Consider the following 26,853-nt stretch of genomic DNA (forward strand, 5'->3'; position numbering starts at 1 on the left):
TTCCTCTTGGCGAGTTATATTGAGCTTCTAGTATTACATGAATCCTACACTCGTAATGCTGTCCGATAAAGAGAGGAGAGATGCTTATGACGGAGCCATTCACTCACTCGGCAGTAACTAATTGTTTGGATCAGCAATTGCCAAACAGCTATATTCATGCAACTAAATGTTCTTACAAACTTCATACGCCTTCTACATTCATATTGAACCTGTAAGTTGCCCCAGACGCGCTACGCACGCATAACGCAAATCTTGCACGGCAAGTGACACTACGACGACAACCATTAAGCCCCATATATACTCTATATTCCTTCAAGAGAATCGGACATGGATAAATCATAGTCCTAAGCGCTCAATTCAGCCATGCGCCTCTGCAACTCTGGTACCATGCGAAGTTGGAGGTCCAGCTCCTCCTTCTCACTGTAAGAATCGCAGCGTTAGCTCAATTCCCATGATGCAGCCGCCAAAACAACTCGGAGCGAAGCAACTTACTCTTCCAACTTTAATCTCCTTTCCCAGTCCAGGCCAGTGAAGATGTAGCTTCCCTGTCCATCAAACTGCAGAATCTTCTTGTGATACTTCCAAAGACTCCGTCGATGGGACACAGTCATCAGCGTAGTACCTAGTTTCTTGGCTGTTTCATACATGACTCTTTCAATCTCCAGAGTCACAGAGGATGTGCACTCGTCCAAAATGGCGAACTTTGGCCGATGATAGAATAGCCTAGCCATGGCTATCCGTTGTTGCAGACCGCCGGATAAGACATCGCGCCATTCCTCCTCGGCGTCCCACCCACCAGGGCGATCAACGACGGAAGCAATCTCCACAACTGATAGGATGTCGTAGAGATCATCGTCGGTAACACCCTTGGCGCGCATTTCGCGGACACCGTCTGGGTAGATAACTTGTTGGCGAAGTGTTCCTCGCGAAAGATACGGGCGCTGAGGGATGTAGAATATGTCGTCAAATCGGGGTTTCTTGACTTGACCTCCGTAGACAGGCCATAGGCCGCCGAGGATGCGGAACAGAGAGGACTTTCCGCATCCGTTTGGTCCAACAATCAGAAGGTGGTCGCCTGGGTGTACGGTAAAGGACAGTTTGCGGACTAAAACATCGCCGTTTGGTGAAACGATAGGCACGTCGGTGAATTCAATGGAATCACTTTCCTCGACAACTCCACGGCCCGATAAGATGGCTGTGTTTTCTTCTGTGGAGGCGGAAGACACCAGCTTCTTCTCGAACCGGCCGGCTAAGAGGTCGTCCATAACCTCTAGCAAAGAGGAGACGCGGGCTGTGTGACCGGCTAGTTCGGAGATTTCTTTGTAGGAGAACATTAGGCGCCCAAAGGCGTCTGAGGAAGAAAGTAGCATTCTCCGATTTGTAACAAAGCCTGTTGATGCATGTCAGTCGTCATGCTGATGAATAGGGTTATAGTCTGGGTTCAAATACTCACTTTCGGTACGGTCGCCCATGGTTTGAGTGACTTGGCCGGGAATACGGAAGAAGACAGGAATACTGCAGAGGATCAGTCCCAAGGCGCCCCAGAAGTACTTGATGACGAAGTCCTCCATAAATCCGTGGTACAAGCGTCTGCGAAGAATGCGGTTCACATGTTTAATCAAAGTGAAGTAGCCCTTATCCAAGGTATCCTTTTCTGCCTCATGACCGTGATATAGAGCCACCTCTTCGCTGTAGTCGATCAGACGCGAGTGCAAGAACCGAAACTCGCCTTCCAGGCGGGCTTCGTCGGCCACATATTTGCCGAATGGAGGCGTCAAGGCTCGCATGACATTGGCGGACAATTGCACCAAGAGGCTCATGATGAATAGGCCTTCTCCGCCCACACTCTTGGAGAGAGAGTAGTTGTAGATGGCCATGTCGAGGATTGGCTTGGCCAGATTGGAGTACAGCTCTGCTAGGCTGTCGGAGAACCGCGAGACATCTACGGTGATAAGCTGGTCGGGGTTCTTAACCCGATCATCCAGAGCGGATATTGCATAGAACGTCATGTTCGATAAATACTTGTCATGGATGTAGTCTGTCAGGCGCTTGCGGTAAGAGAGGGCGAGTTTGCATTGGTGATAAGATAGCTATAGCAACACAAAAGGGACTTAGCTCCCGGTCCTTTCTCATCTGTGGATTATAAAGCCACTTACCATGGAGTTCGTGAATGTCGCAGGAACTGCAACTATCATCCACCATACCAGTCCCAGCAAGAACTCCTTGCCTCTCCCTCTCACCAGATTGCTAACCAGCCGGCCATCCAGTTCGGCCACATACAGACTCAGCAGTGTCCGCAGCACCAGGAAGACACTGTGCCCAAAGAGTAGCCGTAACTCCTTGCTCCGCCAACCGGGGATCACGATCTTCAATAGACGAAGCAGGTTGCGAAAGAACTCCCGGTTGACTTCGACCTTTTTGCGCGGACGATCGCCGCCTTCGCCAAGACTACTGGTTCCAGGGCGCCGGCGCAGTTCTTCCTGGTGCTGGGAGGCGGCCTTTTGCTCGGAGATGGCATTATGGACGCGTTTCACAAGGGCAGCGAAGAGGGCTAGATACACAGTACGGGATATTTGTTTACGATGACGGAGGTAGGTGGCAGCCAGGCGGGAGAAGAGGTGTCGGATGGACCTCTCGGGCGGAAATAACTTGGACTGCGCAGCCATAGTTGCGACGTAAATCCGGAAGTGTATTTAGCCGAAGTCGATGACGGCTAACATGACCGGTGAGGAGGATAAATGGAGAGAAAGGGAGACAAAGAGAAGGAGGAGAAGGAAGATGAAGAGGGAGAGGGAGAGAGATATGATGGGGGGGACGAGCGAGGGGATGACGATGGATGGATTGGATGGGGGCTTGACATGTGAACAGGCCCGGGGGCTCCTTCCCTCCCCGGATTCTCGGGGCCTGCCGAGGATGTCTGCCTTATCTAAGCGGGGAACTGTTTACAACTCCATGTAACTAACTGTTGATTGATTGATTTAATTGACTGATTCATCACTCGTTTACCATCGCTAATAACTCATCCCCTAATAACAACAACCCGCCTCATTTCATCCCGTAATACTTAACCTCCTTTATGCTCCAGATTCGCCCATGCACCTTTGGCGCCAACGCCTTTGCTCACCCCTAGCCCAGATTTCCCCCCTCCAAACGTGAAAGCAAACAATTGGTGAAACGAAAGGAGATTGCCACCGCAGATACACATCGCATATGCAAAGTAGATTAAAATACAGACAATAATGTCACGCTCGCCGGTGACCTATATACAAACAAGGGCCATCCTCTGCCGGCAGAGATCCCAGTCATCCGTCCATTCAGAAATAGTAGCCCCGTCGCCAGCTAGACGAGGGGAAAAGCATCTGTAGGTATTAACAAAAGCCATAAGTAGGCTATGATCAACCCAGTCAACTCAGGCTCCAACTTAGAAAGAAGCCTGCTGATCTGGTTCGGTATCGTCGTTCCCATTGCTCCTGCTAGACGATGTCCTTTTACCACTGTTGAATTGCGCAGCGATCTGGCTTTGCCGGAATTTCTCAAAGGTTTCCGCATCGTTCTTACGAGCGGCCCATAACTCCTCCACCGTGGTACCCAGACTTCCCAGCGCTTTGTCCGCATCCACACTCTCAAATGGTGAATGGGTCTGTTCCTCTTGCAGACGATCAAGTTTATCACGTAAGGCGGCCATATGAGACTCGTCAAACGAGAATGCCGACATATCATCGTCGGCCTGATCGAACGAAGGTCGGAGGAAATCGCGCCGAATGTTTTGTCCGAGACGGTGAATATGGCCTTCCTCGGAGGTCATGGCGCGTGAATGAAGGGACGTAATCGAGCTTGACCGCGATAGTCGGACGGCATATTGCTCCTCCTCATCATCTGCCACGGCTTCGGCATCATTGAAGGTACCATTCAGCTGGGTGTTGTCGGACACAGGCCCGTTCCATCCGTCGTCGTTAGAACCCTGTGAGCTAGTATCCTGAATTGCATACGATGGGACGGACTGGGGTATGATGCGGGTCTCAGGATACTCGTCTTCAAATCGTTGGATCATGCGCTGTAAGGTGAAGTCAAGGAATTGAAGACGTCCTGCAGTGGAAAAGTTGGTTAGCATCACTACCCAAGAAAGGGGGGGGGGGAGTAAGAGAAACAACATACGGTAATTGGTGTCATTGCCGGCCTTATCTTCGCGCACAAGGGCCGACTGGATTCGCGACCGGATATTACGTGCCGACTCCAACAAATTCTTGGACATGTCACGGGGTCGTTTGGTGACATAGGACCTGGACTTTCTATGCCTGGGTGTAGTTGTGCCACTTGGGGGTCCGGAGTGGTCTCCTGGCATATGGCGATCCACGTTACCGAGGCAAACACCGAGAGCTTTAACCACGCCGGTCCCTCCAATGACATAGTCCTCATCGGGTGCAGCCTCGTCGTCTTCCTCCACCTCATCTCCAGTACCGTGGCCGACAATATGCTGCAAGATCTCCGGAACATGGACAGCTGACCTCGTTGGTAAATCTGTTGGATCGGAAAATTCTGCTGCTATGGCACCTTGCTCCAGGTTTTTGAGAGAATAGGCAACTATCTGGGAAGCCAGAGCCTTCACAACCTCGTTGTTTTCGGCAGTTGGAACTTCTATTTCCACGGCTATAATCGTTCTGGATACACGAACTGCCGCCATCAAGGATGCATAAACAGCGCAGGCCTCTTCTTGATTGGCAGGGTCCGTTGCAGATGCCAACGCGGTGATGGCTGGGTTTTCGAGGATGTTCAAGTGGCATAAGCTGGGACATTCGGGGAGGACCTCAGCCAGAGCAATGGTTTGGTCAGGAGACAAGTTGACGTCGGCCAGATGAATGCGTTTGAGGGCCGGCATCTTGGGAAGAAATCGTCTGAAAGTTGCTAGCGCATCGGGCTGCATTGTGAAAAGACCTGGGTTGTGGGAGAAATCAACAAAGCGGAGGTCCGGCAATCTTGTCAGTCCTTGGAACAAGGGGTAGACAGTAGAAGGTGTGAGGGAACAGTCGGCCAAGCTAAGAGCATATAGGGGATGATCATCCGTGAAAGAAGATATGATCAAGTCCAGCTGGTCTTGAATGGGATTCCCACCCAGATCTAGCCCCTCGCACTTCCCTGCCTTGAGGTATCCAACGATGTGCTCCAAGCCTTCCCTGCTCAGCTCGTTGTTGGCGAAGCCAAGCCTCCTCAAGCCAAGGGTTGTGGCTGCATCACAAATTTTTTTCACATCTTCGGTCGTAGGTCGGCATTCGCTCAGCAGCAATTCTTCGAGGTGGTCCCCGCCAAAGCGTTGTGCAAGCGAATTCGCGAAGAGGGTCGCTACGTTGGTGACGTTTTGGGTTTGCGAGGCTCCTTTGTTGGAGCAATTGACAGGAATGGATGTCCTGGGAAGAGGAATGCCCGACAAGTCGATCGCCTTCAGAGATTTTGAAAGGTGAACGAATAGGCAGATATGACGCCATCCTTCTGGTCCGATTTTGGGGTTGTCTTTTAGCGATACCTTCTCAACGACGCTGAACCGCTGTTCTTTCTCGGAAGTTACCACCTCGGCCTTTCTTCCCTTCCTACGCCGCTGCATTATCTGTTCCACAGTTCTAGTAGAAAGAAGTGCAGCAAGAATAGATCGCACCGAGTCGTCATTCAATGCGCATCTTTCAATGATGAGCTTCCGAACGGGTACAATAGCGAGCCAATCGCAAAAAGTAGCAATATCCTCGGCCGTCATAGGAAAGTCACTGAGGTCAAGTACAGCCACAGTTCCAGGAGACTCAGCTAACGTGGAAGAGGGTGATGAGATCTCGTCAACAATCCGCTTGAGCACGGGCGTCTCGCGCAATTGACAACAGCGTCTATATATTCGGACAGGATCTGTCGTCGGATGACTCTGTGTCTTAGTACGGTTTGCGTTAGACGCAGGTGTTCGGCAGCCATACTCTTGGCCGTCAGCTGTCAGTTGCATGGGTATGGAGCCATTTGCTTCTGCCTGTCTGCGTCTTCTTTCCCTCCGCTCACGCCTCTCTTCTTCTGACCTCTTCTTCTTTTCCTGCTTTCGTGTTGGCTCTTTGGCCTCACCATTGGCGTTCGCGTCGGCTGGCGGTGTTTCTGGTGACCCAGAACTCTTTCCGTCCGCCCCATTTGTTGGGCTACTCTTGTCCTTGGAAGAGACTGCAGCCTGGGGATTCTTCAACGCTGCAGCTTCATCCTTCTCTTTCGACTTGATATGCGATCGTTTGGACTTTTGATTGTTAACCTCCGGGACAGGACGTCGCCTACTACTCGCAGGGGGGCTGTCCTCATCAGATTCTCGATAGGATATCCCAGCAATCTCCACGTCCACACAGAAAGCGACACGGCGCAGTTTGGCAGGATTCAGATCGGGGATCTTGCACCTATCTCGATCCTGATCAATATTCATTACGCGACGTTGGCAGATCGTCCCAGTAGAGGCGGCTTTACCAGTGCCACCAGATGCGGATGACGAGAGTTTTCGGAAGGCGCTCTGCAAAAACGAAGGACCCTTCGGGGACGCCGAAGCAAAAGGGCTGTTCTCATTCGTCCTTTCCTCTTCCTTGTCCTTTGGAGAATACGCCGCACCGAAAGGATTATGCGTGTCCATCTTCGAAACAGGAGAACTTGCCTTCGGGTTCTGCTGTGCCTTCATATTCGACTGCGATGGCGGGGTAGAGCCAGAGGAGAACTTGGAGCTCAGGCTCGATATCCATGAGTTTCTTCTTCCGGTGACCGGCCTAGGCGCGGTTTTCGGAGTAGCTGGCGATGTGCCAGTAGGCTTTCCCTCCACTGACTTGTCTTCATTTTTGACCTCCTTCGTGGCCTTTGCACTATCTTCTTGTAACGATCCCTTGGATACGGTAGGAGTGACGGGGGCTGGTGCTGAAGAGGTATTATCGGTAGTGCTTGATTTTTCGAGACTTCGTTCTTGGGCAATTGTGGCATCTGAATCCGCAACAGACTTATCGCTAACCACTGATGATGCCGACTTACAGCGGGACAGATGGTCTTGGGGTCGAGTTAGGAGAGGGTACGCACAATTGAGCGATGTCCGGCTTACCTTTTTGCGAGTGATGCAGCCAGCTGACATCCACAGTCTCAATCCCTTCCATCTTGAGTCCGTATGCGATTTGATCACAGTATGCTAGATAAAACAGGTGTAAAGAGGGACGACGTCAGCTCGCTGATGAACAGCAAAGCAGCCGTCCTCAGGCGAAAGCTGAGCCCGGTTGAGCGCGATAGTGGGATACAGATCGTATTTCGGAGGCTATATCGCTGCGCGTGTAGTCCAAATTAGAATGAACCGACAGATCGACTATGCCTCGCGACGAGAATTAAAAAATCACAGTTTCAGCCAGCGGATGATTAGGAACGGTGACGGTGGGTACATTCCATCATGGTACTGCGGCGAAGTACTGCGGACATGGTGACACAGCGGAGAAACGGGGACAAGAACGTAAGACGGGCGACGTCAAGGGGGTGAAAAGGATATGACGAAGGAAAGGGGAATGCAATGAGGCACGGGGATGTCAAGGAGGAAGAGAGAGCTACTTTTTCAAAAGGGTCTAGAAGAAAAAAGGGAGAGAGGAAGAAAAGGGTTGCGGGCAAAGCAGACCAGTGAACTGAAGGCGATCGGGATGAGGAGGGAAGTGGCTCAACTGGGACTAGTGGACATAGCATGATTCCCGCCAGTGGGGAGTTCGGCGATTACATACTCGAGTCCGTTGCGGAGAAATTACTAGACGGTATTAGAAATGGTATTACTTGTGACCATTTCTTACAGAGTCCAGTCAGTTCCCCCAATCCACGGAGAAGTACTTTGGCTCCCCCTCCCCTGTCGACGCTGTTGAACTAAGACAACCTTAGCACTGCGCTTTGTCCTGCACACTGCACACATTACAGAAGTACTTCAGATCAGAAAGAAAAATACAATGGGTTGACTGATGATAGCCTCACCCGATGCCTGCATCGAATGATGACCCTTTTGCCTTATCCCACCCCCCAAAAAATTGGACTGACGGGGTCTTCTTGCCACTTCCACACATCTTCCGCATATTCCGCCTGATTTGTTTGCCGAGGAGAATTAGAGGGAAGACTCACACGACACCCTGCCAAGCCCACCCTCAACCGGTGCTGAAATTACAAGTGCGTACGCGAACCCGCAAATCATCGATTTCCAGATAATCCTAAACCTGGGCGGGTTAGTACCGTTCGTTTGGAGCTGATGGTCGCATTCAGCGCCCGACACTACCAGAAAGTATGGGTGCCGTGTACACAGTATGCAGTAGATCTTGGAGTTATTCTGGTGTGAGTTGTCCGTCCATCTCGCAATGCCTTTACCTTCTCCTGGGTTACGACGAATTGTGTGTATACGTGATAGGTTCCAGAAACTCCTCTTCAGCACCTGACCCGATCGACTGCGATCCTACAGCTGCTTAGATCCTGTATTTAGTCAATAATATAATATACTTTAGCTATGAGTCCATGTCAGTCCAACAGCAAGAACTGATCGAATGATAAGCCATGCGATCTCCTTTCCTGACACTCTCCTTTCTCCAGCTGCCCCTAGTTATTCACGATGTTCACCGTCATCCCAAGTCCCGCCCTTCAGTTTCCCTTTCGGGTGGCGTTCTCACCATGGACCATATGCCCATGATCATCACTCCTGCTTCTCACCGGACAACCATAAGATAGTGAGATTATTTCTCCGATCCATCTGAACGAAAGCAGACCGAAGTCCCAAAGAGTTGGTTCGGATGGCAAATAACCCGGATAACAACTAGAAGTATAGTTACCCATGTTCCCATAGTACGTGGTGCCTTGATCCATTGAACTTAACGCGATCCACTTTATGGAACCCGAGAGGAGAACATGTTGATCATACACTGTAACCAGCAAAGCGCACCTCTTTTTGCCATTCTTACTCAAGTAGCCAAGTTAGTTAGTACTGAGTGCCCTTGGTGGGATACTAGCTCCGACGTATGAGGCTTGAGAGAGTGAAGAAAAGGATGAAAATGTCATACGGTGTTACACAGATCGGCCTGAAGCATGGATGATCTTTGCGCACAATATGCTTAAGTAGAGGAGCGGATGACATCATCTGCCAGGTGGGTTTGTCTTTTTTTTCGCTTAAGGAATGACATGTCATTCACTCATTCACTCTGTCAGATTAGCCTGGGGTTGAATATCTACCCACTTGTACTTGGTACAAAGTAGTACTATACAGTAGCGTCCGATCTACTGGGGTTGGGTCGTTGTTGTTGTCTGTCTGCCATCAACCAACAAGTGCCTAACTCACTAACTAGTTACTAGTAACAGGCATTGTCTTCGTACGACCATGCCGAAGCATCCGCATTCATTCGGAATATCAACTCGTCATGGACTGTGTCAAAGCAGCATTAGTTCGATGAAGACAAAAATTTTCTTCCTGGCCCCATCAGACAACAAATGGGATAGGTTACATTCTCCGAGGAGGTATGCGAGACTGTCCAGCCAGTCTCATCATCTCGAAGCAATTGGCCGGACAGAGCAACATGTTCCGAGAGTGACGGCACAGGGATGGCAGTTAGGGCTTCAGGGCTAGACTGAAAGAGGACTAGTGCGCGATGCATGTTACCTAGAGCGGGAAGATGCTCCTGGAGGGGCTACACAAACGCTGGACTATGTACCGAAATTTGCTTGTTCCCCCACATATCCGAGCGGTCTTCGAACAATCCATCGATGAGGGCGAATCCACTTGGAATGAGAAAGTAGGACAGTTGAAGGATGACAGGAACTTGTGTTGGTCCACTGTGATACTAACATAGCATATATTGTTGTGAAATCTACGATTTGTCTACACTTGCCATTTACCGGAGCACTTTTTAGATGGTCAATTAATATCCCATTGTGCGCGTTCCTTAATTGCTCCGAACGCAAAAAACTCAACCCTGCCATATAAACTCCGGTCATGAAGATTTCATCAAGACTACTGGATATCACAAAAAAAAAGTAGTAGTGGGCAAGAAGAACCTTAATTCCCCTATATTTCAAAGAGAATTATCAAACTTTTTGACTATCGCACTCAAAGTTTCTTTTTTTGGGTAAAACCATCAAGCACGATCGGCCTTAGAAGTCCGACATTTAAGCAGCAAGCTCACGGATCTTCTGCTCAACACGCTCCTTGCGCTGCTCGCGGGTGAGGCGCTGCTGGCGGAACTTCTTGCTCTCAGCCTTCCACTCCTCCTTGGTCTTCTTCTCACCAGCATCCTCGTCCTTCTTGAAGGGGTCCTCACGGATGGCCTTGTGGGCCTCAGTGTAGAGCTCCTCAATGTCACCAGCCTCAATACCAGCCTCCTGGTACTTGTGGAACTGGGAGGTGAAACGCTCCTCATCATCGTCGGCAAGACCCTCCATGTACTCAGCGACGTGGCCACCGAAGATGTAGTTGCGGAGAGTCTCAGCGTCGAGCTCCTCGGACTCGATGTCGAAACCGGGGAAGCGGCTCTCGGAGTGGGGGACGAAGATACCACCGTCGGAGGCACCCTTCATGGCACCGAAGACACGGGCACCAGTGGAGGTACGGGCAAGACCAACATCAAGGAAAGCCTTGAAGGGGCGGCGGGAGCCCTCGTCGGTCTCAGCAGCCTCGGTGAGGGTGTACTCACCATCGGCCTCCTCAACACCGGGGAACTGCTCATCCAGGCCGAGCTTCTTGAGGGTACGGCGGGCAAGGAGGAGACCGGTGGCGTAGGCGGCAGCCCAGTTGGTCAGACCGTTGGTGATGCCATAGCGCTTGAGCTCGTGGGAGTAGGCGCTGGCGAAGACCTTGTCACCGGAGATCTCAGAGTAGACGATCTGGGTGATGATGTCGCGGTTGGTGAAGCGGACGACCAGGCGGTACTTGGGGGCGTTGTACTTGTTCTTGGCCTGGGTGATCAAGCGCTTACGGGCATAGTAGTCGGTCTTACCCTCACGGCGACGACGGTACTTGGTCTGGTAGCGGCTGTAGAAGGAGTTTTATTAGTTTATGCCAAATTTTTGCCAAATGAGGGGTCTTGTGGATTTCTTACCTGTAGTAAGCGCTGTTCTTGACGAGCTTGTGGAAAGGCTACAAGACACAGTCGAGTCAGCAATTTGCGCTTCAGAGAAAGACCGTCCGAAGCATCTTGCAAAGACCCGTTTCCAATCCCACAGTGCGGTCGCCCATGTGGGATGACCTGAAATTTACGTTCAGGCGAGGGGGGAATTTGCGTTGAAGTCGGTTCCCAGTCTCTTGAGAATTACAGCAAAACTCACCATCTTGACGGTTGCCGCTGGTTGATGACGGGGTTTGTCGACGGTGGCTGCAAAGGAAGAGGTGGGAAATTTCGTGGGATGTCTTTTGTGGAAGGCTTCGCTTAGCGTGGCTGCATCCCGGCGCCAGACTGCGGTTGGCCACGAGCGGCCGAAGGACCGAAGTATGTACCACCACCACTACCAACCACCAAAACCACCTCTTCTCTTTCAGCATCTTTTATGGGGAGAATTCTCACATCTAGAAAACGGTAGGCTGACCGAATATGATCTATCTGGCTGTCTGAAGTATATGATTTACAGCCGGGGTTTCTCTGGACTTTCTAACAATTGAAGACCCGTCATCTTCTCCAACTCCTTGACAGCATCCTGGGTCCGCCCCAAATTTACCTTCAGGGTTCGCATGCCAGCTTTCTTTGCGCCCTTGAGGTTCTCTCCAATGTCATCGAGGAACACAATGTCAGATGGGCGAATTCCACCTAGGCCCTTCTTTCTTGCTACATTTTCCATCTCTTGCAGCGCAACCTGATATATTTTCCCATCTGGTTTCCTGAGACCCGTATGCGCAGATGAGATAAAGAAGTCAAATTGCGACTTCTTATCATCAATGTCTGTGTTGTAGGGATGTCCATCGGGAAAGATGACTGTGTTAGACAGAGCCCCCATGATGAACTGTCCTGACTGCTTCAGTTTCTTCAGAGCAGGAAACATGTAAGGATCCGGTGTCCTCGACACCCTCATCATCTCCCAGAAGAGGAACTCCGCGTCCAGGGCGGGTAATGGAGGAACCGATGTTGGCGCACTATCCGGGCGCTGTTTCTGAAGTCTCTCATGGAAAGCCTTCCACAGGTCGGGGTTTCGTAGATCCTTATTGAACTCCGTGAAGAAGTCGGCATCCATCTTGATCTCCCCGCGCTCGAGTCTGTGCCAACTGCCGTTCGGCGACGTACGAGAGATGCTGAAGTTTACCCATCCTGGGGGAATGTTGTGGGCCAGCTCATAGTCCAGAATAGCCTGAAAGGGAGAAACGACCTGCAGCTTAATCAACAGACTGTTATTTTTGGGTTGGGCAATGGCGCAGCCTTACACACACTCCTCCGATGTCGAACAGCAGGCCTATAGGCCGTTGGTTGTCAGCCATAGTAGCAATACACTGGTCGGTAAAAGTTCTGGGGTAAAGTAGATGAACAGCGATAGCAGCGACAAGGGTGATCTAGATGCGAGACGAAGATGTCGCTTGATGTTTGTTCTTTGGTGGAGTAGTTAGTAGTAGACCTGGGGTCCAAGTTACCGAGGTTAGATACGACAGATCGGTTGCTGCTTATGGTTTGCAGTCAAGGTCCGAGGCAATGAAAGCTGCAGGGGTATTCCAGACCCTGGAGGCCAAACCTGCGCCGCAGAAGCCCTGCAATATCAGCGATTTGAAACGTACAAATCATCAAGAAGCAAGGAGACTATTGACTCAATTTCTTGCAATGATGGGCGATCGATGGCAGGTTGGCGGAAGGGGGCACTGCGTATCCGTCACGTGGATGCTTATCGATAGCGCCGGACGCGTTCAGTGAAGCTGAAATCGCGATGGTCCTCTTTTATCCTCTGGGCCGATCACAATCCCTCACTATGGAGCCATGGAATCTACTCGTACCATCTCCGAGCTGAAGTCGTCCTTTATCAGGGCGCAAGTCCGAATTCTATCTGAAGGCCTCGAGCCAGCCGAGGACTGGCGAAACTACGCCGCTGAGACCGAAGAGGATGATCTCAGTGATAAGGTGGTCGGTGATGTCCTACAAAAGTGTAAGTGCAAGCATCCAGAATTGAGTCTTCACTTTTACCAGCCTGTAATTTCAGCACAAGCTTGCTCACCCTGTACCGTGGTCAATAAGCATATCATTCTTCAATTTGCGTATGTTTCTAATGAACCTATGGGACACCAGTAAACGCCGCTTTGAAACAACACAGCCGCATCGTCTATTCCTCTCAAGCTGTTCAGCATGTCGCTCAGCAAATTACCAGCCTATACTGGTCATCGGTGACCCAGGCAATCCCCAACCCGGGATCTTTGTTAAAAGGGGTCGAGAGATCAGTGGATCTATCCAGTCATCTGTGAGCCCTGGAATTCCGCTACTGGGAAATGGGATAGATCTAATATCGCAGGAATATCGCACAACTCCCGTTGGAGCTGGAAAACCAATCCGCGAGCGAAGCACAGCGGGCTAGGTCTGGGATACCCCTCGCACCGATCGCAGTTTCAGCTGGTTAATTGTGATACAGATACCAAGAACTACGGGAGCGTCTGACGGATCTGGATCGTTTACGGCAACAGCGACAACGGCGCCTAGATCAATTACGACAGTTGCAGCAATTACTGGAGCCGTTCCGGGAACCGCAGAAAAACATCCAGCCTAATCTGGTGACGAGAGATGGCGAGCTAGTCCAGGAGTTAGACAAGATGAGGATGCTGGTTGCGCGAGTTGGCGGTCGAGTCGAGCAGGGAAAGAAGAAACTGGGCGCTCAGGAGCAAGACAAGCCGTATCTGGGGTGCGACCAGAAACTAGATGCCTTATTGGACATGACGTGATGACAAATAAAGAGGAAGGGCCCGGCTAGAATGACTTCATGCATTGAATGGAATGGAAGGATGCCCGAATACCTAAATCGCATGCCTTGCCTACATTTATGAGAGCGTTGCGCCTCCGTACATAATAACCTTTGAAGATTGAGAGTGCGGCATTGCCGGCAAAGAGGTTGCACAGATGCATGGCAACCATTGCAGCTGGATAATCAATCAGTAGATCTCAATTTTCTTGGACTCTTCGCCGCGGGTCTCCTTGGGCAGCTATAATTAGACGATTTCCCATGCAATTACCGGAACTTTGAGAAGTTGCAAGGGGGGGACCAAGCGATTGACTGCGGCTGCAACGATCATAGCAAGTGCCCGTGACAGACCAGAAGGAGGGAGAAGAACGAGAGCCAAACGGTTGTTTGGGACTACAGAGTAGTAGCAGCAGCAGCAGCAGCACTTGCTCTGTTCCTTCTCTTTCACTGGCTCCCCCATTTTAATTTCCTACCCATCTATCGATTTCCCTTCCTCTTATTGTTCCTTCATTCACCACACTCTTTTTGTCCTTTTTTCCCCCTTTGGCATAACTACCACAAGTTAGTTTACCTATTGTCACTTGACTTGCAAATGGAGAATTCTGGCGCGGCCACCGCCCCAAGTTGTGGCGCTGCCGAGGCTGGTGCTCGGCTGGAATCCTCCGAATTCCCGACGCTTGACTGTTTTGGCTTCTCCGCGGCCACGGTTCACTATCAGGACGAGGTGGATGACCCTCATCGACCAGCTTTACCTGCGGCTTCTCCATTGTCTGCTGCTGCTCTCACCGCAACGGTTCCTTTCCCTAGTCTTGACGATTTGACTCCGACCGCGCACACCAATAGCTACAGCAAAAGTGAGCCCTCTTCACCCGGCATCATCAGCGCGTCTACGCCTTCCCCTGATTCCAAGGCACCCTTTGTGCGTGGGCATCGCCGCCGTTCCACCCACGTTACTCGTCGTGACCTTGAGAAATTCAGAAAAGAAGTGTTGGGATTAGAGACCTCTGGGTTCGGCTTTGACGACGACCATAACCTCCCTAAACCGGATCCTGCCGTCGATCCCGAGTTCACCCTATTAAACAACGCTTTTGACACCGCAAACATGTCGATGAACAGCAGTGGGGGCATGACTGGTAGTAGCCCTGGGTCGGCCATGTTTGCCAGCTACGGCGATGGCTCCGGCGGTGCTTCGGGCATGCCCAATGTTCCCCGTCCCTCGATGTCGCCTGCGATGCCTCACCCACCGGCTCAGGTCAACGGCGGCGGAATGCCTGGTATGAACGGCGCAGTTCCTATGAACGCGGGCCATCAGATGGACCTGCATCACCTCTACGATATGGTATTGGAGTTGAGCGACGTGTTGAAGAACAACCGTGAAATGACGAAAAGTATAGTAACTAGTGCTGAAGAGATTATGGTATGTCTTCCATGGAAGTATATAAATAGTCTGGTTTAACCTGGCTGACAGGGACAGAAACGTTCTGGATCGGAAGGTGCCAACCCGACCCTGCAGCAAGTGAATGGGGAAATCACTGGTAAGGGGTTGCTTGGATGTTCCTGTGTGGACGGCTGCTGACACGCTTAGGTGCCCGTATTACCGAGCTCGAGCGTGCCCTCGCCAAAGAGAGACGTTTAGTTGAGGTCTTACGAACCGAGCAGGCGGAGAATGCCAAATTGATCGGTGAATATGAGGCGACCCTCGGGACGATGGTCGAGCAAATCCGCAACTACTGCCAAAACAACAACATGCACTATCTGTCTCAGAAACGCCACTACAACAACCTGCTCCAAGCGGAGCGTGACTCCCACTTGGAGAGCCGCTTAGACCGTGACTACTGGCATGCGCAGACCATGAAGTGTGCCGAAATGATTCGGACGGCGTACCGTCTCCGCTCCGAGGAGGAAGAGCTGCCTATCCGAATCGTTGCAGGCCTACAGAACGAGGTGCGGGCGTACCGCAATGCGCTTGGTATGGAGCCCGAGAGGCCAGAGGACGAATTTGGATGGGAGATCCTGAAGGATGTCCCCGGCAGCGCCGAATGAGACCGACACCGTGGGCTGCCCATACCCTGGTGGTTGGCATTGACTTTGGTGGTGTTACACGAGCTATAACGATTGGTTACCGATATATTTGCGTTAGAGGGAGCAGGCGTTTTTGGAGCAGCTGATTTGCGGCTACGGATTTTCCCGGCGAAGATACCCATTGTTGCATGGCTTGTATATGGGATCCGAATGAGATCCGTTAAGTAGTTTTATGTATTTCTATACCTGTGAGAAGTGGAAAAAAGAAGGAAATTCAATATTCGTACAATTTATTCAGTATAGAACACCTCGTCCAATACCTTCCACCACCCAGGACCTTCAGCACTTCCAACAGCCCCAGGCACTGGACTCTCCTACACACAATAGTATGTAAGCATCACTAACTTCCTCTTCATCTCGATAAAGTGATTGAATGATGAACATACCTGCATCCCATCCGTCAAAGCCCACCACTCCCTGACCTTCGGATTCGCCTTCATGCGCTGCATATCCCCCTCAAAGTCCTCTCCAACATACTTGAATGTTGCGAACAACGTCCGCTCATTATCGAAGAATATAGAGTCTGCATATAGCCCCATATCAGCTTTACACTTGTTTTATATATATATATATAAATGGGAGAATTCTGGGGGGAAATGTACAATCGCAAATATTACACTCCTTGATCTGTTGCAGAACTTCGGGCCATACGTTCGCGTGACATTCTTTGTATGCGGCGATGGCGGACGGCTTGAGGTGGACGATTTGGGCGATGCGGCGGGTGGGCATTTTTGCAGTTGGTGGATCGGGGAGGTGGATTGAGAGTGAGGTTCAATGCTGGGTAAAGTATGAATGCTGGGAAGTGAGGATAGGGGATGATGGTATGGTGGTGTATATGTATGCTTTTATGTGAATTCGGGGTGATGATGGCCCGAATTGGGGGATGTGATGGGCCGAAGGGAGGGGTAGTTAGTTAGTTGTTAGTTCATTGTTATAGTTGGAGTGGGGGGATGATGTTTATTTGATGTGTAGTAGGATAGAGTTGTTTGTATAGCAGATATAGATACATATTCTAGTTTGGGTATAATAGTTGTTTTATGAACTACTTACTAGTAAGTGGTAGTATTTTGTTTACCTTTAGCGGTGGCCTCGTTTTAGTATCTGCGGTACTAGTACTAATTTACTACTACTAGTATTCTGTCTGCTCTTGGATCTTCACTGTGATAGTGGTAACATGCATGATCTACTACAGGATCTGTAGATTAGTGGTAGCATCAACGACTACTACTACTACTACTACTACTAGCTTGGATAAGAATATGGTACTAATTCCCAGGTAAATATGATATTTATATAAATTCTTTCACTCGACATCCTCCCACCCATCCCAATTGAATATACAGAACCAGCAACTTAGTATATTTCCTACTGATTCCATACATTACAAACTACCCACACTACCATACTCCATCCAACATAGTAACAAATAGTTACACCCAAACACCTTATTCGAATTAACGATCCCCAATCCATCCTCATACAACACCACCACAAAAAATAAAAGTAATCACATTAACCCCCCATAGGTCTGGCCCTCCTTCTCCAACTCCTCATCCTCCTTAATATAATCCTCAAACCTATTCACCACCCCCTCTTCTTCTCCATGATGCGAGGGTTGACTTTCCTCTTCGTGCAGGTTGCTCTGCTGAGAGGCGTATTGGGCGCTGTCGTTCTTCCCTTGGCTGGCACTCTGCTGGGAGTCTTGGTGTTTGTGGTGGTGGAACATTTTGTCGAAGATGTTTTCGTGGTCTATAACATATAGTATTATATTAGTAAATAAATACTATTTATATAAGGGGATGGTGGTGGTGGTGGAAATGAGGGATGGGGTCACGTACGTTGAGACATTTTCGGTGGTATCTCGGATATTTATATCGTAGAAGTAGTGTACTATGTAGTTAATTCAATTTCAAGTTAGATAGGATAAATGGAAGAATCAAGTTATATCAATTGTAGTCAGGTAGAATGGTTCTCCCGACCATATGGTTAGCTTCATATAAACGGGCCCGAAACTCAAAGTATTCGCTATGCCATCATCATTGCGCTTTGACTTTCCGCTGTCTTCCGGGGATCTATTATCCGATCTACATTTGTGCGGTGTGTGCTGTATATGGCTTCTAGAATTTGGGTTCCATGGTTACTTCGACTGCTTCATGAGTTGCTAACTCGGGCAGACGGGGCTACTATACGCGTGCGCAGACTTGGTGGAGGAACTAAAGCCACGACGAAGATCAGAAGAACAGCAAAGTAGAAGCTCATTCCCATATATATCGATTACTATATAGACATGAAATCGCATGTGCTAGACTATCATCAAGATCTTTTCATAAACAAATAGTAAATGCATCACTGCCTCACAACCGGGTTCTTCGCCACCGGCCGGATCCACGAGATGCATACGTTCGCTGCCAGCGAAATCACCCCGATGATCCAGAGTGATCGAGCATAGTGCGACCCATTGTAGCGGAAGATAATGGCGAAGATGATTCCGCCAAAATTGCCCATGCCGCCGACGGCACCCGACACGACACCTATCATCATTAGTACAGAGTCATTCAAAATAAGTATCAACGGGAACTCACCATTGGCAAATGGGTATACGTGAGGCACCAAAGAAAAGATGGCACCGTTGCAGGCTTCGAGGAAGAAGGCAAGCCCGGCCATGAGGCCGAACATGGTTGCCTCGGATTTGGGGTTGGTCAGTCCGATCGCGAGTTGGAAAGCTCCCGTGACGAGTCCCAAGCAGACCAGCAGGATCTTCTTTGACCATAGGCTTTGTGTGGCCCGATACAGAAAGTCGGCCAGGAAGCCACCGGCCGGTCGGCAGATAATATTCAGTAGTCCGAACATGGCGGCCCATCGTCCGGACTCAGTTTGTCCCATGCTGGGAAAATTCGCTACATAGTAGTTTGCCAGAACGGACTCGATGGCAAGTTCTGCACCGAACGTGCAGGCGTATGGGATGGCGACGGCTGCAGTGAACATACTGAAGAGCACGTTCAGGGCCTCTTTGCGTGTGGGTGCTACGACCGTGTCCGTCCTCAGCGCGTCGAACTGGCCAATTTGCTGGGACTCGGCTCCCAGGGAGATGGGGGTTTGGGCGCCGCCTTTCTTTTCCACATCCGCCATCATATCGGACACCGAGGGGGCTTTAGACGGAATCCCCGAGTTGACATTAATAATCTTGCCCTCGGACTCAGTGGCCTCCTTCACCCAGAGATGACGCTCCGACCATTTCCCCGTTGGCGTGTCCTCACATACGAAGAGCATGGTCAGGGCAACCCCGACGATGATGATGAACGGCACGATATATGCCACGCGCCATGCTTTGTGTGGTGTCAAGCCTTGGACTTTGACCAGGGAATCGAACACAGCGGGCATAACGAAGCTGAGACAAGTAAGCCAAATGATCAAACAGGTACAGTGTTCAACGTACAATGTGATTCCACCACCAGCATTGCCCCAGCCACCAGCCAGAGCATTTGCAGTCCCAACAATCTTCTTGTCAAAGAACCCCGTGCACCAGACCTGGCATGGGACAAAGGTACCTCCGAGGATACCCACGAAGAAGCGCAGGGCAATCAGGCCATTAGGAGTGGTGACAAGACCCGCCATGGCAGTTGGAATTGACCCACAAAGCAGCAGCCCGATAAACACCAGACGAGGACCGAATTTGTCACAGAGGGGTCCTGCTACGAATCTCACAAGCAGACTAGCACATGGTCAACGGATGTCTATATATCACCAGGAGTGTTGAGGCGGGCAAGGCTTACGTCGCAAGCAGAGCAACAATGTTCGAGTTTGCTACCTGCGTCTCTGTCATGTTAAGATCTTGGCGAATTGTGTCGGTCAACTAGATGAGGAACCTATGTCAGCCTTTATTCATGCATGCATCCGGGTTAGGAATCACTTACCAACGGTGGAAAGGCATACCACGACAGGAAAGCCACCATAAATCCCAGCCATGAGAAGAAGAAAACCCGACCATACTTGTCAAACGGGTTGAGGACGGGAATGGACTGTGCTTTGCGATTACTCGGGTTAATCTCCGGAGAGGCAAAGAGGAGCTTGACGCGATCCATCGCCAGACAAATTCCGTCGATGGAAGATCAATTGATGGTAAACTGTGTCACTGATGAGACAGCAAGGATGTAAAGTACAGGAGGGCTTCAAGTATGCACAGAGAGGAAGGGTATCACGACAACGACGAAAAACCACCACCAGGGTGTATTAGATGCAAGCAGACAAATGGACGACTGGGTCCCCACGGAAGAGCAATGAGACTGGAGGGTGTGGTATAGGGCAATACAGGAGAATTAAGACCGAATTAGATCGATGGAGAGGCCGTGTATATATAGACCGGTGCTTCGGATAGTGTCTCAAGAAGTGGAAACGTTCTTCTCAGACGTAGGAAACGCTCCGACACCCCCGTGTGGGAGGCCTCATTCAAGGCATCAATCTATCTAGTTATCTATCTCCTAGGAGGGTCAGCGGTCTGATTACCATTTGATTGATGCGTGTGGCTTGCTTGTGATAAAATTAAACGACACAACATTCAAGGAAACATAAATCAGTATCTCCTAGGAAATGGGTCAAGCCCAACACAGTGTGGCAGCAAGAAAAAAAAAAAAAAAATTAAATAAAATATTATCAGCAGCAACAGCAGCGAAATAAACAGAACCAAGGCAAGCGTGTGAACTCAATCTAGGAGCAATGGCCGGGGATCCACAGCTGGTAGTCGGGTTGAGCGTGGCTGTGGATACTGGGTCGCGCGGTAAGAGAAACCGTCCAGCGTTGAAAGCCGGAGTCACTAGTCATGGACCTAAGCAGGAAGATGACCTCAGGGTTCATGGCATGGCGATCGAGGCCCAGTTCATGACCCTCATCAGGAGGCGTGGGCCAACGAGACCAGTGCTGGAGATAAGCAAGGGTCTCTGCACGGCAGTTTGGGGCATGATTGGCATGGTTCTGGGGAACTGATAAGGATAAGGTAGAAGATCTGGAGAAGTAACTCCGCGGGATTGTAGATGGGAAGAAGGATGACTGTTTGTGTATTTCCGGGGGGGATGTGGGCGTTGAGGGATAGGGAGGGGAGGAATGGTAGAGAGAGATTGGCGAGAGATAGACTAGTCATACGGAATAGATAGGGAGGGAGACCCAAGGGAAAGAGGCAGCCACACTCACTCTCTCACTCATTTACTCACTTACTCCTCCTACTAGACTAACGGTAACTGTATCACGGGATGGAGACGCGGCCTCAGGAAGCGACGCGGTCACTTTCAATTTCTCTCATCCTGAAATAGACATTCATAACCAAAGAAGAAATACAAATAAGAAAAAAAATAATATTCAAACCCACCGGCAAGTGGGCCATCGTCACCGCAAGTCATCCTCCTCAAACCTCCGGCTGAAATACTTTGCAAGTCCTAGTAGTATCCATTTCCCCTTCGTCTACGAGCTAGCAAAAAATTTTCCCTCCTGAAGCTTGCCATTGCTTGACCTTGCGAGAGTCTACAACATACATCCCCAGTCGGGTATAGTAGGAGGTGCCAGCTACTATTCCGTACTATAGACTACTCCCGTAGTGGCCAGCCAGATGGGGCGGCTGTAAATTAATAACGGGGGCCACTACCTCCTTACGTATTCCTCGCCTCTTTGGCAGGTGGATATCCAGTCATCTAGTACTGTACGTCGTTGTCTCGACCCGGTTTCGAACTGCTTCAGGGATCCATCTCTCTTCCGTCCGGATGGAAGATGTACAAAGGGAAAGCAGAAAAAAAGAAAAGGGGGTTGCAGATCAACTGTCTACGTAGTACAATGATACTTCTTCACTCCCGATATAGGAACCCTCGGCATCCGATTTCGTATCAGACACTGGAGAGATAGGCTGAAACTGGCCGATAAGGAGACCCAAACAATGAGAAAGCAATCCCAGTTGGGAAAAATTGTAAAAGAGGAAAAAAGAAATGTAATGCACGGGCCACCTCGTGGGCTGATCCTTGATAACTCCCTCGTCCCAGCCAATCAGCACTCGCCCATTAGGGGGGCCCGGACAAGTTGACAGCCGCTGCCCTAAATCGGAACGCCGGGCTGCTTTTGGTGCAAAACTGGAATTGGCCATGCAAGGCACGCAAGGTAAAACCACAAAATACAACGAACGCTCCTCGGCTACGAACGGCTGCCCCGGGCCCCCAGTGTAAGCTCCTGGAGGCCGGACTAGCACCTGCTCACTTATGTATGGCGTCCCCGAGCATGGACTAACAGCAATTAATATAGGCAGCAGTTGCATCGGGCAGAATATGGCACCATCTTAATATCCACGATGGGTTCCAGTCGTCCAGTCGTGTGTGTCGTCTGGGGGCTCCCTGGGCCACCACTAAGGATTAAGTGTAATACGAATAGTAGACAGTGTGGAACTGGTATTGGAAGATACATAGAATAGATTACATGGTGTGCTGTGGATGAACGTCCGAATCCAGTCAAAGAAGCCCTAGCTCCAATCATAACATCATCATCATCATTATCACCGTCGCCACAGACGAACCGGCTACCAGTCAATCACGGTGGACGGCGCAGCCGTACCGCACCCGGATGCCTTCTCGCCCGCCTTCTTCCCTCGCATCCCCTTATACTTCTTGTCATGCTTCTTGAAAGGATCGGGCGCCTCGCCCTTTCGCACCTTCCACTTCTCCGTTCCCAGAACCGAGTCGAGCTCCTCGACAGGCGGCAGCTTCAGGTAGATCCACCCGTCATCCCGTTCCTCAATCGGAAACGTTGCGATGTTCATGCTCTCGTCATTCGAGCATCGGCCTGCCTGCTCCCCGTTGAGCTCGAAATTGCGCTTGTGGTAGGGGCATGACACCCAATACTTGCCGGCGTCGTCGTCGCCAATCAACCCGTCTGACAGGACAAACGCCCGTTTGTGAGGGCACATCTGCTGCGTCGCGTAGTACTTGCCCTTGACCTTGAAGATAGCCAGCTGCGTGTCCCCACGCTTCACATTGGCGGATGACATCTGTGGCGAGCCATCCGAGAAATAGTCAGCCTTGATGATCGGCTGCCACGAGAGAGTGGACCATTGGTGACCCTTGAAGTCTTCCTTGGCCGGTTCGCTAGGCCAGTAGGTCGGGCGCTCTTGATCGCGCTCCCTGATCACCTCCACGGTGTCGACCGTGTCGTCCGTGTTGGCAAATTGTTGGAAGTATTTGCGCCGCTTGGGGTTTCGCACTGTTTCGGTCCACTCGCAGAAATAACTGTCAACCAGATCCTGCATCTGCTGTTCCATCTCCGCCCCAATGCCCAATTTATCTTCCACGACTACCTCACGTAGATATTCAATACCACCCGGGAGGTTTTCAATCCAGCGAGCTGTCCGTTGCAGCTTGTCTGCTGTGCGGATGTAGAATATAAGATACCGATCGATCATCGGGATGACCTTCTCGGGCGGAACATCTTTGGCGAGGATCTCGGAATGCCGAGGTTTGGCACCTCCGTTGCCTCCAACGAAGATGTTGAAGCCTTTGTCGGTGGAAATGAGACCGAAACTGAAGCAGATTAGCCAGATGCCCTAAGGATAACTAACAGGTATGTAAAACTCACTCTTTGTTCTGTGCCTCTGCGCATTCGCGCACGCAGCCGGAAACAGCGCCCTTTAGCTTGTGCGGGGAGCGGATACTCTTGTAGCGCTCTTCTAGCCGGATGGCCATGCCAACACTGTCGCCAATACCGAACCGGCACCATGTGGTCCCCACGCAGCTCTGAGAAGCGTTAGTATGTTCTCAGACCCAACATAATCAGCGAATCATCATGGAGATACATACCTTGATAGTGCGAAGTGACTTGGCGTACGCATGCCCGCTCTCCATACCCGCATCGACCAATTCCGTCCAGATGTCAAGCAGATCCTGCTTCTTAGCCCCAAACAAATCGATACGCTGACCTCCAGTAATCTTGCAATAAAGGTTGTATTTTTTAGCGACTTGCCCGATCGTGATCAATTTGTCCGCGGTGATTTCCCCTCCAGGCACTCGAGGAACAACCGAGAAGGTCCCATTGCGCTGAATGTTGGCAAGGAACCGATCGTTGGTTTCTTGTAATTCGTGTAAATCCTTATCCATGATGTGTCTGTTGAAAAGACTGGAGAGGATCGAGGCAATTGCAGGCTTACACAGCTCGCAGCCAAGCGAGTCGGGGTTCTTGCCGACCGTCCTCATGACATCCTCGAACGTCTTCAGTTGCTTAATGGCAATGATATTGTAGAGATCGGCCCGCGCGTGTGGAATATGAGCACATACTACATACACGTTAGAAGAATACCGACAGCCCCAAATAGGTGGATACATACAGTTGTTCGAGACTTCTTGTCCCATGTCCAGCATGGTCTTGTTGAAGATCGATTGCACTAGCGGCATACAGCCGCCACAGCCGGTTCCCGCTTTAGTGCACGACTTGACCTCCGCAACGGTTTTGCAGGTGCCATTTTTAATGTTTGAAACCAAGTCGCCTTTGGTAACATTATGGCAGGCGCAAATTTGAGTGCTGTCATCCCTATAAACGCAATGAGTAATTAGCAAATTACTTCGGAGTCTGACCGGATTGAATGACTTACAGATCGTCGGCGTTTTCCTCTCCGCCGCTCTGAGCTCCCAGAATGAACTGGCTGGGAGGTACGTCCAGCTCTTTTTGGGACTTGACCATCTGATTCAACTTGAGGTAGTCCTTTGTATCTCCGATCATCATGCCACCCAGGAGATATTTGCCGTCCATTGTAAAGAGATATTTCTTGTAGACACCGCCAAAAGGATCCTTGTAAGTAAGGGCCTTTACAGGCGGCTCATCTTCAGCTACATCTCCGGAGGGCATTGACGGCCGCTGACCGGGGAGGAACTTGGGTCCATCCCGATCGGCGAAGAAATCTCCAAAGCTGGCCACATCTACACCTAGCAGCTTTAGCTTGGTGCTGAGGTCTGGTCGCTTGAAGCTCTTGCGTTCCTTGTCGGGGTTGGTGAGGTTGTATGCGAGCACATCGGCCATCTCGATGCCGGGGGCGATGATACCAAAGGTTTGGTTCTCCCAACTAGCACATTCGCCGATCGCATAAATGTCTTCGATGGATGTTTGGAGACTGTTGTAGTGTGTTAGTATGTATCAAAATAAAATTCAAGCAGTGACTATACCTTTCATCGATAACGAAACCTCCTCTTCCAGCACACTGGATTCCCGCAGACTCGCCCAGCTCATCTCGTGGCCTGACTCCGATCTATTCTGAGAGTTAGCGCGTCAAAAGCAGCTGGCGTTGGCAAACAGGAGCGTACAGCAAAACAGATGCACGAGCAGCTGAGCTCTTCCCCATCCTCGAAGACAATTCCAGTAACATTGTTGTCATCATCCGTATTTATGCGTGCAACCCGCTTCTCATGTAGCACATCCAATCCCAGCTCTCGGATTTTGCGGGTCACAAGGGTGCCAGCATCTCCATCGAGCTGTCTCGCTAACACCCACTTGTTGCGATCGACGAGTTTGACACTACCAAAGTCTTGCAGGTCTGTCATCGCTTTGGCTGCTTCTAGACCCAACAGACCACCTCCTACAGTAACGCCCGTCTCACCTTTATGCTTTGACGCAAACTCTATGAGCTTTTCCAGATCCGAGATCGTCCGGTAAACAAAGATGCCTTTGGCATCGTGTCCTGGGGTGCGCGTGGGCAGCACGGCATCCGAGCCCGTAGCCAGGATCAGGATATCGTAGGGGATAACATCATCAGTCGAGGTTTTGACCGTCTTGCGGTCGGGGAAGATGTCGGTTACCCGAGTGTTGAGATGATAGTCAAAGGATCGGTCTTTGATGGAACCGTACTAGTTAGGGCACCGGCGTCGGCGTTAGTGTCTGAACCAAGACCGCCCATCCCGAACGCGGATCGGAAACTCTGCGGACTCGGAGTACTCACCCATTCTCTCGGGTTCAGGTAAAGATCCTCGATCTTGCGATGTTCGAAAAACGACGAGAGGCCGACTCGGTTGTAGGCGATGTGTGGCTCTTCGCCAATTACAACGATATCATACTTTCGTCGCTCAGAGTCCTGCTTGACGAGCTTCTCACTAAGAACAAACAGGAGTAGTCAGTATTCCGAGTTTCGGCGCCAATAAACAGTGTTCGACTACCCAAACATACATGAAGGAGATAGCCACCATGCCCAAGCCGACCACCACGATCTTCTGGCGTCTATTCGAAGCCGATCGGCGAATAGCCGGGTCTGGTAGGGAATCAACTGCGGGAGAGAGAACACTGGGGACGCTGTCCATGACGACAGCGTCACCGTTCCCAGACCCATCCAACAGAGGCATTGTTGATGACAGAGGATAATCAAGGAATCCTACGTCGATGACAGTGGCCAAGAGGAATCCAGCGCGGTTTTGTTTGTGCCACAGGGGAAAGGGAACCCGAGCGGCACCGGAGTTGCGCTACACAGCCATAGGCAACAAACCACCATCATTGTATCTATCTCGCCGAGAGGCGAACGATAACTGCGCGGAGTTACGGTCGATAGGGCGTTTGGATTGTGTTTCTCCGTGGGACTTGACTGGAGGGGTGACTATGACCTCTGAGGTAATCGGTTGAGAGAGGGGGGGTCCATGCTCGATCGTACTGTAATCAGGGACCTCTTGACCCGCCATGCAGATCATAGAGGAGCCACCGTTCGTGGAGAGGGGGAAAGACGGATAAGAACCGGGAATGCGATGGGTTCGATCGGTAATTGGGGAGTGGCTGCATGAATTGAGCGAGCGAGCACGACTCCGCGGAGATGCGATGGAGAAACGAAGGCATTGAGGCTGTTGCTTATCGCGACTTCCTTATCGGTTCCTGATAAGCGTCTGA

At 50.6% G+C, this 26,853-nt stretch overlaps 12 protein-coding genes across 12 annotated transcripts; 4 read left to right on the plus strand and 8 right to left on the minus strand.

Moving 5' to 3' along the window:
• Positions 1 to 174: 174 nt before the first annotated feature.
• On the minus strand, positions 175 to 2,817 carry BDQ94DRAFT_134281 (ATP-binding cassette long-chain fatty acid transporter PXA2). Its single transcript, XM_026764438.1, has 3 exons — positions 2,157 to 2,817; positions 1,454 to 2,090; positions 175 to 1,390 (listed from the first exon to the last, which is right to left on the minus strand). The coding sequence occupies exons 1-3, from the start codon at positions 2,664 to 2,666 to the stop codon at positions 489 to 491; spliced, it is 2,049 nt and encodes a 682-aa protein (XP_026631636.1). The 5' UTR covers positions 2,667 to 2,817; the 3' UTR covers positions 175 to 488.
• A 604-nt stretch (positions 2,818 to 3,421) lies between these two features.
• BDQ94DRAFT_179647 (putative cell wall biogenesis protein Mhp1) lies at positions 3,422 to 7,255 on the minus strand (the record flags this gene model as incomplete). The annotated part of the gene is made up of 2 exons (XM_026773436.1): positions 4,156 to 7,255; positions 3,422 to 4,086 (listed from the first exon to the last, which is right to left on the minus strand). The coding sequence occupies exons 1-2, from the start codon at positions 7,115 to 7,117 to the stop codon at positions 3,422 to 3,424; spliced, it is 3,627 nt and encodes a 1,208-aa protein (XP_026631637.1). The 5' UTR covers positions 7,118 to 7,255.
• Positions 7,256 to 7,847, minus strand: BDQ94DRAFT_46106 (uncharacterized protein). Its single transcript, XM_026775836.1, has one exon. It carries the CDS (start codon positions 7,705 to 7,707, stop codon positions 7,393 to 7,395), a length of 315 nt encoding a protein of 104 aa, XP_026631638.1. The 5' UTR covers positions 7,708 to 7,847; the 3' UTR covers positions 7,256 to 7,392.
• Positions 7,848 to 8,550, plus strand: BDQ94DRAFT_46107 (uncharacterized protein). Its single transcript, XM_026775837.1, has 2 exons — positions 7,848 to 8,172; positions 8,233 to 8,550. The coding sequence occupies exons 1-2, from the start codon at positions 7,987 to 7,989 to the stop codon at positions 8,464 to 8,466; spliced, it is 420 nt and encodes a 139-aa protein (XP_026631639.1). The 5' UTR covers positions 7,848 to 7,986; the 3' UTR covers positions 8,467 to 8,550.
• Positions 8,551 to 10,149: 1,599 nt separating this feature from the next.
• BDQ94DRAFT_165734 (60S ribosomal uL18 domain-containing protein) lies at positions 10,150 to 12,442 on the minus strand (the record flags this gene model as incomplete). The annotated part of the gene is made up of 4 exons (XM_026770385.1): positions 10,150 to 11,011; positions 11,079 to 11,116; positions 11,692 to 12,333; positions 12,389 to 12,442. 4 exons carry the CDS (start codon positions 12,440 to 12,442, stop codon positions 10,150 to 10,152), a joined length of 1,596 nt encoding a protein of 531 aa, XP_026631640.1.
• Positions 12,443 to 12,887: 445 nt separating this feature from the next.
• BDQ94DRAFT_134297 (kinetochore subunit FTA4 family protein) lies at positions 12,888 to 14,382 on the plus strand. The gene is made up of 4 exons (XM_026764439.1): positions 12,888 to 13,095; positions 13,236 to 13,404; positions 13,456 to 13,518; positions 13,573 to 14,382. The coding sequence occupies exons 1-4, from the start codon at positions 12,930 to 12,932 to the stop codon at positions 13,877 to 13,879; spliced, it is 705 nt and encodes a 234-aa protein (XP_026631641.1). The 5' UTR covers positions 12,888 to 12,929; the 3' UTR covers positions 13,880 to 14,382.
• BDQ94DRAFT_46128 (uncharacterized protein) lies at positions 13,917 to 16,045 on the plus strand. The gene is made up of 3 exons (XM_026775839.1): positions 13,917 to 15,313; positions 15,371 to 15,431; positions 15,482 to 16,045. The coding sequence occupies exons 1-3, from the start codon at positions 14,489 to 14,491 to the stop codon at positions 15,937 to 15,939; spliced, it is 1,344 nt and encodes a 447-aa protein (XP_026631642.1). The 5' UTR covers positions 13,917 to 14,488; the 3' UTR covers positions 15,940 to 16,045.
• Positions 16,046 to 16,208: 163 nt separating this feature from the next.
• On the minus strand, positions 16,209 to 16,707 carry BDQ94DRAFT_165736 (L-rhamnose mutarotase; the record flags this gene model as incomplete). Its single annotated transcript, XM_026770386.1, has 3 exons — positions 16,209 to 16,292; positions 16,365 to 16,501; positions 16,581 to 16,707. The coding sequence occupies 3 exons, from the start codon at positions 16,705 to 16,707 to the stop codon at positions 16,209 to 16,211; spliced, it is 348 nt and encodes a 115-aa protein (XP_026631643.1).
• A 778-nt stretch (positions 16,708 to 17,485) lies between these two features.
• Positions 17,486 to 17,826, minus strand: BDQ94DRAFT_165737 (uncharacterized protein; the record flags this gene model as incomplete). Its single annotated transcript, XM_026770387.1, has 2 exons — positions 17,486 to 17,727; positions 17,817 to 17,826. The coding sequence occupies 2 exons, from the start codon at positions 17,824 to 17,826 to the stop codon at positions 17,486 to 17,488; spliced, it is 252 nt and encodes an 83-aa protein (XP_026631644.1).
• Positions 17,827 to 18,197: 371 nt separating this feature from the next.
• BDQ94DRAFT_134304 (MFS transporter) lies at positions 18,198 to 20,588 on the minus strand. Its single transcript, XM_026764440.1, has 5 exons — positions 19,893 to 20,588; positions 19,752 to 19,831; positions 19,415 to 19,690; positions 18,561 to 19,366; positions 18,198 to 18,509 (listed from the first exon to the last, which is right to left on the minus strand). The coding sequence occupies exons 1-5, from the start codon at positions 20,058 to 20,060 to the stop codon at positions 18,325 to 18,327; spliced, it is 1,515 nt and encodes a 504-aa protein (XP_026631645.1). The 5' UTR covers positions 20,061 to 20,588; the 3' UTR covers positions 18,198 to 18,324.
• A 6-nt stretch (positions 20,589 to 20,594) lies between these two features.
• On the plus strand, positions 20,595 to 21,095 carry BDQ94DRAFT_134306 (uncharacterized protein). Its single transcript, XM_026764441.1, has one exon. The coding sequence runs from the start codon at positions 20,692 to 20,694 to the stop codon at positions 20,956 to 20,958; it is 267 nt and encodes an 88-aa protein (XP_026631646.1). The 5' UTR covers positions 20,595 to 20,691; the 3' UTR covers positions 20,959 to 21,095.
• Positions 21,096 to 22,371: 1,276 nt separating this feature from the next.
• niiA (nitrite reductase niiA) lies at positions 22,372 to 26,623 on the minus strand. The gene is made up of 9 exons (XM_026764442.1): positions 26,149 to 26,623; positions 25,925 to 26,075; positions 25,293 to 25,832; positions 25,155 to 25,237; positions 24,587 to 25,102; positions 24,323 to 24,525; positions 23,799 to 24,271; positions 23,578 to 23,735; positions 22,372 to 23,522 (listed from the first exon to the last, which is right to left on the minus strand). The coding sequence occupies exons 1-9, from the start codon at positions 26,319 to 26,321 to the stop codon at positions 22,526 to 22,528; spliced, it is 3,294 nt and encodes a 1,097-aa protein (XP_026631647.1). The 5' UTR covers positions 26,322 to 26,623; the 3' UTR covers positions 22,372 to 22,525.
• Between the last annotated feature and the right edge of the window lie 230 nt (positions 26,624 to 26,853).

The sequence above is a fragment of the Aspergillus welwitschiae genome, assembly GCF_003344945.1.
Source record: "Aspergillus welwitschiae strain CBS 139.54b unplaced genomic scaffold BDQ94scaffold_2, whole genome shotgun sequence".
Classification (NCBI taxonomy): Eukaryota; Fungi; Ascomycota; class Eurotiomycetes; order Eurotiales; family Aspergillaceae; genus Aspergillus; species Aspergillus welwitschiae.

Excerpts from the sequence above, each read along its gene's own strand:
- BDQ94DRAFT_134297 (XM_026764439.1), top strand. The coding sequence starts at position 12,930 with ATGGAATCTACTCGTACCATCTCCGAGCTGAAGTCGTCCTTTATCAGG. Across the intron at positions 13,096-13,235 it reads CGGTGATGTCCTACAAAAGT|TAAACGCCGCTTTGAAACAA; the intron begins GTAAGTGCAAGC and ends ATGGGACACCAG. Across the intron at positions 13,519-13,572 it reads AGCGAAGCACAGCGGGCTAG|ATACCAAGAACTACGGGAGC; the intron begins GTCTGGGATACC and ends ATTGTGATACAG.
- BDQ94DRAFT_46107 (XM_026775837.1), top strand. The coding sequence starts at position 7,987 with ATGCCTGCATCGAATGATGACCCTTTTGCCTTATCCCACCCCCCAAAA. Across the intron at positions 8,173-8,232 it reads AACCGGTGCTGAAATTACAA|TACCGTTCGTTTGGAGCTGA; the intron begins GTGCGTACGCGA and ends TGGGCGGGTTAG.
- BDQ94DRAFT_46128 (XM_026775839.1), top strand. The coding sequence starts at position 14,489 with ATGGAGAATTCTGGCGCGGCCACCGCCCCAAGTTGTGGCGCTGCCGAG. Across the intron at positions 15,314-15,370 it reads CTAGTGCTGAAGAGATTATG|AAACGTTCTGGATCGGAAGG; the intron begins GTATGTCTTCCA and ends TGACAGGGACAG. Across the intron at positions 15,432-15,481 it reads AGTGAATGGGGAAATCACTG|GTGCCCGTATTACCGAGCTC; the intron begins GTAAGGGGTTGC and ends TGACACGCTTAG.
- BDQ94DRAFT_134306 (XM_026764441.1), top strand. The coding sequence starts at position 20,692 with ATGGCCGGGGATCCACAGCTGGTAGTCGGGTTGAGCGTGGCTGTGGAT.
- BDQ94DRAFT_134304 (XM_026764440.1), bottom strand. The coding sequence starts at position 20,060 with ATGGATCGCGTCAAGCTCCTCTTTGCCTCTCCGGAGATTAACCCGAGT. Across the intron at positions 19,367-19,414 it reads GCTGGTGGTGGAATCACATT|CTTCGTTATGCCCGCTGTGT; the intron begins GTACGTTGAACA and ends TACTTGTCTCAG. Across the intron at positions 18,510-18,560 it reads CGTATACCCATTTGCCAATG|GTGTCGTGTCGGGTGCCGTC; the intron begins GTGAGTTCCCGT and ends TAATGATGATAG.
- BDQ94DRAFT_134281 (XM_026764438.1), bottom strand. The coding sequence starts at position 2,666 with ATGGCTGCGCAGTCCAAGTTATTTCCGCCCGAGAGGTCCATCCGACAC. Across the intron at positions 2,091-2,156 it reads CGACATTCACGAACTCCATG|CTATCTTATCACCAATGCAA; the intron begins GTAAGTGGCTTT and ends GTGTTGCTATAG. Across the intron at positions 1,391-1,453 it reads CATGGGCGACCGTACCGAAA|GCTTTGTTACAAATCGGAGA; the intron begins GTGAGTATTTGA and ends ATGCATCAACAG.
- BDQ94DRAFT_46106 (XM_026775836.1), bottom strand. The coding sequence starts at position 7,707 with ATGCTATGTCCACTAGTCCCAGTTGAGCCACTTCCCTCCTCATCCCGA.
- niiA (XM_026764442.1), bottom strand. The coding sequence starts at position 26,321 with ATGCCTCTGTTGGATGGGTCTGGGAACGGTGACGCTGTCGTCATGGAC. Across the intron at positions 25,833-25,924 it reads ACCTGAACCCGAGAGAATGG|TACGGTTCCATCAAAGACCG; the intron begins GTGAGTACTCCG and ends TGCCCTAACTAG. Across the intron at positions 23,523-23,577 it reads GCAGAGGCACAGAACAAAGA|TTTCGGTCTCATTTCCACCG; the intron begins GTGAGTTTTACA and ends AATCTGCTTCAG.